At 45.2% G+C, this 10,000-nt stretch overlaps 1 protein-coding gene and 1 non-coding gene across 2 annotated transcripts; one reads left to right on the top strand and one right to left on the bottom strand.

Annotated features, from left to right (window-relative positions):
* Nucleotides 1–779: 779 nt before the first annotated feature.
* Nucleotides 780–8,768, bottom strand: LOC143289418 (uncharacterized). The gene is made up of 3 exons (XM_076598380.1): nt 8,760–8,768; nt 4,654–4,743; nt 780–1,013 (listed from the first exon to the last, which is right to left on the bottom strand). Exons 2-3 carry the CDS (start codon nt 4,723–4,725, stop codon nt 780–782), a joined length of 306 nt encoding a protein of 101 aa, XP_076454495.1. The 5' UTR covers nt 4,726–4,743; nt 8,760–8,768.
* Trnak-uuu (transfer RNA lysine (anticodon UUU)) lies at nt 2,387–2,459 on the top strand. Its single transcript has one exon. It is a non-coding gene; the product is annotated as a tRNA-Lys (tRNA).
* Nucleotides 8,769–10,000: the final 1,232 nt, after the last annotated feature.

The raw sequence follows: 10,000 nt of genomic DNA, 5'->3' as shown, positions 1-10,000 counted from the left end.
TTGTTGCTTCGAATGGGTCGGGGGTTGGGGGGGGGGGCGTATTTTGTTTGCTTGTTTTGCTTTGTTGTTGGTTTTTTTTTTTCATGCGAAGCATTTTTATTTTAATTTATTTATTTACTTTTGGGGGGTTCACTTATGATTGCGAGAGTATCAGTTGTATAAGTAATTCTGCTGGTGGTGGTAGTGGTTGCAGTATTAGCTGGATTTTTTTTGTTTTTTTTTTTTAAACGTGGAAGATAACAAAATGTAGCAACAGCGCGACTATAGTCATCTGGGGTTTTTTTCATCGTAGTGTTATACTGTTGATATACAGTTATATATTTGTGTTTGTCTCTCTCTTTCTCTCTCTCCTTTACATCTTCCAAAATATCTGAGAGAGAGAGAGAGAGAGAGAGAGAGAGAGAGAGAGTGCGTGTGTGTATGTGTGTGCGTACTTGCGGTTGTGTGTGTGTGTGTGTGTGTGTGTGTGTGCGGGCGCGCGCGCGTGTGTGTGTGTGTGTTGTCTTTTTTTCATCATCATCATCATCGTGCATGTCCTTCGAGGGCGCGGTGATTTCTTTCTTTCTTTTTTTTTTTTTTTTAATTTTCACATTCCTTTCCTTGTTTCTTTCTTCCTTCCTCTCTGCACCTCCTTACCTACTACCCCCTCCACCTCCACCACTCCAACTCCCACCCCGCCCCCCCCCCACCCACCCCCGGAACACACCACACTCTACCCCAGACCACCCCCATCACCCTCCCCCCCACCCCCCCACCCCCCCCGCAGAAGACACCCACGATCACTTGAGCAAGAGGGACTGCAGCTGCTCCGGAAGGTAAGGGCCCAGCTGGCGGAAGTGGCCGTGGAAGAGCAGCTGGAGGAGCAGCTGGAAGAGCAGGAAGAGGCAGAGGCAGAGGAAGGCCCGGGTCTCCTTGTACATGACGAAGAAGTGTCGGCTCAGGAAGCGCCTGGTCCCCTGGCTATCCTGGTGCCACTTGGTGCGGTCGTCGTGAGACTGGATGATCTTCACCACCTGGGGGGCGTTGGCGTCAGTCAGTAGAGCATCAGGGTGGTGGTGGTGGTGGTGGTGATGGTTGTGGTGGTGGTGATGATGGTGGTGGTGATGGTGGTTGTGGTGGTGGTGGTGATGGTGGTTGTGGTGGTGGTGATGATGGTGGTGGTGATGGTGGTGATGGTTGTGGTGGTGGTGGTGATGGTGGTGGTGGTGGTGGTGGTGATGGTTGTGGTGGTGGTGATGATGGTGGTGGTGATGGTGGTGATGATGGTGGTGGTGGTGATGGTGGTTGTGGTGATGATGGTGGTGGTGGTGGTGTTGATGATGATGATGATGATGATGATGATGATAATGATGGTGGTGGTAATGGTGGTGGTGATGGTGGTGATGGTTGTGGTGGTGGTGATGGTGGTTGTGGTGGTGGTGATGATGGTGGTGGTGATGGTGGTGATGGTAATGGTGGTGGTGGTACTGGTGGTGGTGATGATGGTGGTGATGGTGGTGGTGATGATGGTGGTGGTGATGATGATGATGGTGGTGGTGATGATGATGGTGGTGGTAATGGTGGTGGTGGTGGTGGTGATGGTGGTGGTGATGGTGTTGATGATGGTGATGATGATGATGATGATGATGATGATGGTGGTGGTGATGATGATGATTGTGGTGGTGATGATGGTGATGATGATAATGATGGTGATCATGATGATGATAATGAAAAAATATGATAGAAAAATAATGATAAGAAGAAGATGATGATGATAACAATAACAAATATAATAATAATAACATGAAGAAGAAGAAGAAGAAGAAGAGGATGATGACGACGACGACGATGATGATGATGATGAGAGGGGGAGAATAATGATAATGATAATCATCATAATCATTATTTTATTTCTATAGCGCCTAATTTTGCTCTAACTGCTTTACAATACAACAGTTCGAGTTTAAAAAAAAAAAACCCACAAAAAAACCAAATATCATCCATCGAAACATGCATGCTGGTCCAACGAAGTGAGCAAACAATACACACACACACACACACACACACACACACACACACACACACACACACACACACATATATATATACATATATATATATATATATATATATATATATATATATATATATATATATATATATATGCAATTCTTATGACAGCCTACGGGAGCTTACAAGATCCCACGAGCGCCTACAAGAAGGACCTACAAGAGCTTAAGAGAGCCTACATTAACTTACGATGGGCTACAATAGGCTATAAGAGCCTACGAGAGCCTATAAGAGGCCACAAGACCCCACAAGTACCAACAAGAGCCTACGAGAGCTCATGAGAGCCTATGAGTAGCTTCCTAGACGAGAGTTTTGGTTGGATCAGCATCAGAGAGCAGCCCGGTTAGCTCAGTCGGTAGAGCATCAGACTTTTAATCTGGGGGTCTGGGGTTCGAGTCCCCTACTGGGCGCTGTTTTTTTTTTTTTTTTTTTTTTTTTTTTTTTTCCATGTTTGGTGCATATCTGTTATGCATATATGCAGGTTTGTGTAAATCTGTCTCCATGTTTTACATTTATTTGCTTATTTATCATAATTGTTGTCTTTTTTATTTATTTATTTATTTTATTATTATTATTATTACTACTACTACTACTTTTTCTTTTTTTTTTCTCAAGGCCTGACTAAGCGCGTTGGGTTACGCTGCTGGTCAGGCATCTGCTTGGCAGATGTGGCGTAGCGTATATGGAATTGTCCGAACGCAGTGACGCTTCCTTGAGCTACTGAAACTGATACTGAAACTGAAACTGCATCAGAAGCGAGGAGATGACGAATGCTGCTGATTTTCCTGGCTTCATGACAAGCAGAGCGACAGATGTTGGAGAAATGGTTTTCCTGGCTTCATGACAAGCAGAGCGACAGATGTTGGAGAAATGGTTTTCCTGGCTTCATGACAAGCATAGCGACAGATGTTGGAGAAATGATTTTCCTGGCTTCATGACAAGCAGAGCGACAGATGCTGGAGAAATGATTTTCCTGGCTTCATGACAAGCAGAGCGACAGATGTTGGAGAAATGGTTTTCCTGGCTTCATGACAAGCAGAGAGACAGATGGAGAAATGATTTTCCTGGCTTCATGACAAGCAGAGCGACAGATGTTGGAGAAATGATTTTCCTGGCTTCATGACAAGCAGAGCGACAGATGTTGGAGAAATGGTTTTCCTGGCTTCATGACAAGCAGAGCGACAGATGTTGGAGAAATGGTTTTCCTGGCTTCATGACAAGCAGAGCGACAGATGTTGGAGAAATGATTTTCCTGGCTTCATGACAAGCAGAGCGACAGATGTTGGAGAAATGATTTTCCTGGCTTCATGACAAGCAGAGAGACAGATGTTGGAGAAAATGGTTTTTTTGTTTGTTTGTTTTTTCCAATGACAAAGTGACAGAGAGAGTTACCCCTAGGTATTCTTGCAGCAGAGAACTGTATGCTAGTGTTGCCCACAGAGATAGATGTGGAGTGATGGCCTAGAGGTAACGCGTCCTCCTAGGAAGCGAGAGAATCTGAGCGCGCTGGTTCGAATCACGGCCCAGCCGCCGATATTTTCTCCCCCTCCACTAGACCTTGAGTGGTGGTCTGGGCGCTAGTCACTCGGATGAGACGATAAACCGAGGTCCCGTGTGCAGCATGCACTTAGCGCACGTAAAAGAACCCACGGCAACAAAAGGGTTGTTCCTGGCAAAATTCTGTAGAAGAATCCACTTCGATAGGAAAAACAAATAAAAAACTGCACGCAGGAAAAAATACCAAAAAATGGGTGGCGCTGTAGTGTAGCGACGCGCTCTCCCTGGGGAGAGCAGCCCGAATTTCACACAGAGAAATCTGCTGTGATAAAAAGAAATACAAATACAAATAGAGGAGGGAACAGAGTCAGGAATAATGGCTTGTTCTGTGAGTGAATCAGGAGGACTTCAGTCTTGTCATCATTTAGAAAAAAGAAAAAAAAATTCTTAGTTTATTTGCTGTCAACCAATTGCTTAATGTCAGTGATGCTTTCTTGAATGCTGTTGATGGTGTCATGACTACACTGGACAGGACACATTGTCCACATGACAGACAGCAGGATCCCGAAGATCCTTTTGTATGGCCAGCTGAAGGAAGGCCACCGTGAACTTGGAAGACCCTGCAAGCGCTTCAAGGACACCTTGAAGACAAACCCCAAAGCCTGTGACATAGACATCGCTTCCTGGGAAACTGATGCCCTTGACCGCTCTCGCTGGAGGATGCTGTGCTCTAGTGACATAAAGACGTTTGAAAACAAGAGAACGCTGGCCATTAAGGAGAAGCGTGAGCGAAGGAAACAGGGCTCAACTTCTGGAGACGTTTTACCTTGCAACACCTGTGGGAAGTGCTGCGCATCCAGAATCGGCCTCTTCTCCCATATGAGGACACACACCGACAAATAAGCCTGTCTGCCTACTCATCCGTCGGACCCTAACGGGAGACTCCATCATCAGACTCCGTTCAGATACGCATGAGCCTACGAGAGGCTTCAAGAACCAAAGAAAGAGCCTCGGAAGAGCCGCTGATGGTGTCACGAGTCCGGTCAGATACGCACGAGCCTACGAAAGAGTCCTGGAAGAGTCCACACAAGGCAAACGGGGACTGACCTGATCTTGGATGGCGGCGATGTCAGACATCTGCTGCATCTGTTGGATCACCAGTGTCTTGATGGTGTCCATGAACTCCCGTTCTTTGAGCTGACAGCCAACATCATCAAGGCATTACTAAAATGATATCAATCCATAAAATGAATTACTCATTTTACTGATAAAAACAACAAACACAAACAAAAACACAAAAAAACACCACCACCACCACCGTCAACCCCTCCCCCCCCCCCAAAAAAAAAAAAAGAAAGAAAAAAAAGAAACTCCCTTTCTTTGAGCTGGCCGCCAACATGATCGACACATCACTAAATGCTATTTGTCAATAAAATAGTTTACCCATTTTATTGATTAAAACAACAACAACAACAACCCCCCAGGCCCCCCCCTCCCCCCCCCCCCCAAAAAAAAAACACACCAAAAAAACAACTACCGAATAAACTGCCGTTCTTTTATCTCGCCAGCAATATCATCAACACATCACTAAACGATGTTATCAGATGAAATAAATTACCCATTTTGTTGATAAAAACAACAACAACAACAATAACAAAAAAACAAAAAACAACAACAACAACAAAAACACACCTAACAAAGAGACTCGCGTTTGTTTGTTTTTAATCTGGTCGTCAACATCATCATCATCATTTTGTTTCTTCGTTGTTGCCGTTATTTAACTCTCTCCATACGAACGTCAATGTTAAAGTTTACCACACACACACACACACACACACAGACAACCGAACACCAGGTTAAAACATAGACTCACTTTGTTTACACAAGTGAGTCAAAAATAAATAAAGAACTATCAAAGAAACAATGTAGTCAGCAACATCATCAACAAATCGCCAGATGATATTAATCATTAAAATAAGTTCCCCATTTTAATGATTAAAAAGCAACAAAGAAACTCCTTTTCCATGATCAGACCAGAAACATAACCAACACAGCGATAGATAATGTCAACCCAAAGAATAAATTACCTTTTTTTTTTATTGATTCAAAATGAACAAGCTATAGCCAGTTTCTTTCATCTGGCCAACAACATCATCAAATCAAATCAATACATCAACAGACAATGTTCATAAGCAAATGATTTTAATTAATGATTGATAAACACCAAAGACACTCCCATTCGTTGATCCAGCCACCAACATTATCAATACAGCAATAAAAGATATTGATAGGTCAAATTGATAACCTTTTTTAACCATTAACTCACTCAGTACGGCCAGTCCTCTCTTCTCAGTCCTCTACACAGACCCCTTGGATGTCCAGTGGGTGTCTGAATGACGCAACCTTTAGCTTCCGTCGTCAGAATTGCGGTATTCTTTGTCAACATTCACCTCTTCAGTATAAGAGCCTTCCGCTTGCAATATTTTGATGGTGGTAATAGGGCTGAAACGCTGTTAACGTCGTCTCTTTCGACGTTCGTATGGAGAGAGTTAAATAACGGCAACAACGAAGAAACAAAATTTGCAGCTACCAACGCTAACTGTAGCAATCAATTACTTTCTTCCGCCTCGTCATCTCTGTCATCATCATCGTCGTTGTTGCGGTTGTTATTTTCTTCTTCTCCTCTCTCTCTCTCTTTCATTTGTCTTTCTTTGTTGTATGTGGCTTTTTATCTATTTATTTTCATGATGTATATATACTTCTTTTTTTTTAAAGCACGCGAATGTAGTACAAGTACTGAATGGTATACTACAGTGCAACTACAACAGCACAGCACAGCACAGCACAGCACAGCACAAGACAGCACAATGGCTAACCGGACAGCACGAAGCACAACACAGGACAGCACAGCACAGAACAGCACAGCACAACACAGCACAGCACAACACAGGACAGGATGGAACAGCACAACACAGGACAGCACAGCAGAACGCAGAACAGCACAGCACAGCACAGCGCAACACAGGACAGCACAGCAGAACGCAGAACAGCACAGCACAGCACAGCGCAACACAGGACAGCACAGCAGAACGCAGAACAGCACAGCACAGCACAGCACAACACAGGACAGCACAGCACAGCACAGGACAGGACGGAACAGCGCAACACAGGACAGCACAGCAGAACGCAGAACAGCACAGCACAGCACAGCGCAACACAGGACAGCACAGCACAACACAGGACAGCACAGCAGAACGCAGAACAGCACAGCACAACACAGGACAGAAAGCACAGCACAGGGCAACACAACACAACACAGCACAGCACAGCACAACTCAACCCAGAGAAGCACAACACAGGACATGACAGCACAACTCAAGATAGAACAACACAACACTGGACAGCACAACACAGCACTGGACAGGACAGGACAGGACAGTACATCACAGCACAGTACAGCACATCACACAGCACAGCACATCACGGCACATCACAGCACAGCACAGCACGGCACGGCACGGCACGGCACAGCACAGCACTTCACATCACAGCACTTCACATCACGGCACAGCACAGCACAGCACAGCACTTCACATCACGGCACAGCACTTCACATCACGGCACAGCACAGCACTTCACAGCACAGCACTTCACATCACAACACAGCACTTCACATCACAGCACGGCACTTCACAGCACAGCACAGCACTTCACATCACGGCACAGCACTTCACAGCACTTCACATCACAACACAGCACTTCACATCACAGCACGGCACTTCACAGCACAGCACAGCACTTCACATCACGGCACAGCACAGCACAACACAGCACAGCACAGCACAGGACAGCACATCACATCACGGCACAGCACAGCACAGCACAGCACAGCACAGCACAGAGCAACGCTCAGTGATGTATGGAAACAGGACAGAAAAGCACACAATACCTTTGGAGTCTGTATGGTTGTTTTTTTTCATCTTCTTTGTGTGTGTGTGTGTGTGTGTGATATACTCCATGCTGTTCCCTGTTCTCATGCTCTCCAGTGAGACAGCCATGTTTTAACTCTCTCCATACGAACGGCGAAAGAGACGACGTTAATAGCGTTTCACCCCAATTACCATCATCAAAATATTGCAAGCGGAAGGCTCTTATACTGAAGAGGTGAATGTTGACAAAGAATACCACAATTCTGACTACGGAAGCTAAAGGTTGGGTCATTCAGACACCCACTGGACATCCGAGGGGTCTGTGTAGAGGAGAAGAGAGGACTGGCCGTACTAAGTGAGTTAAAAACCCATCCACTTGAAAGCGCAAAACGTCCTTTGTACATAGTACAGTACAGTAAAGTATACAGTACAGTACAGTACAGTACAGTGCTGTACAGTACAGTGTAGGTCTGTGCAGCCCAATCCAGTACAATAGTCTAGTTTTAACGCAAGTGAGCAGAGCAGTAACTCACAGTACAGTACAACATTGTACAGTACAGAACAGTACAGTACAGGACAGGGCAGGACAGTACAATACAGTACAATACAGCACAGTATCGTACAATATTTTCTGTGATGGTGGAGAAAACAAACATATGCATACCAAAACGAGAAACAGTTGTATACAATTCCTAGGAAGAGATGCCACACCACTCCACACCACGCCAGACAACACACGCCACACCATACCACACCACACCACACCACACCACTCCACACCACGCCATACCACACCACACACCACGCCATACCACACCACTCCACACCACGCCGGACAACACACGCCACACCATACCACACCACACACCACGCCATACCACACCACTCCACACACCACGCCGGACAACACACGCCACACCATATCACACCACACACCACGCCATACCACACCACTCCACACACCACGCCAGACAACACACGCCACACCATACCACACCACACCACACAACTCTACACCACACCACTCCACACTTCGCCAGGCAACACACACCACACCATACCACACCACACACCACGCCACTCCACACCACACACCACGCCACACCATACACCACACCACACCACACCATACACCACACCACACACCACGCCACACCATACACCACACCACTCCACACCACACCCTCCACACCACACACCACACCACCCACCACGCCACACCACACACCACGCCACACCACAACAAATGCAGACAGACGAATGGAACTGACGGACTTCATTTACCTGAAATTGTTTCTTCACCTTCTTCTGCTTGGGCTGTAACAAAATAGATAAAAATGACAAGAAAAATGAAAATTAAAAAAAAAAAAAGGCAGAAAATAACCAACGTTAAACTTCTCGATAAAAAAAACAAAAAAACAACGATATTAGCTCACCTTCTTCGTCGCCTCAATGATTAAGATAAATATGCAAATGATTTGTATGGCATTAAACGGCGAGAAAAGAAAGAAAAGAAAAAGCTTCATTTACTTTTGGATTTCAGAATCAACTGGATGATGCCTTAGAATTCACGGCTGTTGTTTGTTTGTTGTTGTTTTTGTTGGGTGTTTTTTTTTCCTGTTTGTTTTTTTTTTTTTGTTTTTTTTTTTTCCAAAGGAAAAAGGGTGAAAAACATAATACTGGCTAACTGAGCGTGGATCCTTGACATACAATTAGACCTATGTCCAACTAAATTACGACACAATGAACCATGCAAAAAAGCTTCACAGTTTGTTTTCGTCTCAATTCGACAACCGCTATCAAAATACAAATTTTAACTCACTCAGTACGGCCAGTCCTCTCTTCTCCTCTACACAGATCCCTTGGATGTCCAGTGGGTGTCTGAATGACCCAACCTTTAGCTTCCGTCATCAGAATTGTGGTATTCTTTGTCAACATTCACCTCTTCAGTATAAGAGCCTTTCGCTTGCAATATTTTGATGATGGTAACTGGGGTGAAACGCTGTTAACGTCGTCTCTTTCGCCGTTCGTATGGAGAGAGTTAAGGGTCTTATAGTCTTCACATGTTACTGCTGGGAACTCATCTCAGCAAAAAATGACTACTAAAGCAACTGGTGCCACCACACGAACTACCATTTCTGTTGCCGATAGTCCACTAAGTAGGTCAAGACCTGTTGCCGATAGTCCACTAAGTAGGTCAAGACCTGTTGCCGTTAGTCCATTAAGTAGGTCAAGACCTGTTGCCGATAGTCAAGACCTGTTGCCGATAGTCAAGACCTGTTGCCGATAGTCCACTAAGTAGGTCAAGACCTGTTGCCGTTAGTCCTTTAAGTAGGTCAAGAACTGTTGCCGAGTCCACAAAGTAGGTCAAGACCTGTTGCGGTTGCCGATAGTCCACTAAGTAGGTCAAGACCTGTTGCCGTTAGTCCACTAAGTAGGTCAAGACATGTTGCCGATAGTCCACTAAGTAGGTCAAGACCTGTTGCCGTTAGTCCTTTAAGTAGGTCAAGAACTGTTGCCGAGTC

Source organism: Babylonia areolata, chromosome 14, assembly GCF_041734735.1.
Source record: "Babylonia areolata isolate BAREFJ2019XMU chromosome 14, ASM4173473v1, whole genome shotgun sequence".
Taxonomy (NCBI): domain Eukaryota; kingdom Metazoa; phylum Mollusca; class Gastropoda; order Neogastropoda; family Buccinidae; genus Babylonia; species Babylonia areolata.
Note: the sequence above shows the minus strand (reverse complement) of the source record. Positions and strands in the feature narration are given on the sequence as shown.

What these genes read in the sequence shown, in the direction of transcription:
- LOC143289418 (XM_076598380.1), bottom strand. Translation starts at nt 4,725, where the DNA reads ATGGACACCATCAAGACACTGGTGATCCAACAGATGCAGCAGATGTCT. An exon ending in TCGCCGCCATCCAAGATCAG is followed by an intron (nt 1,014 to 4,653) that starts GTCAGTCCCCGT and finishes AACGCCCCCCAG; the next exon opens with GTGGTGAAGATCATCCAGTC.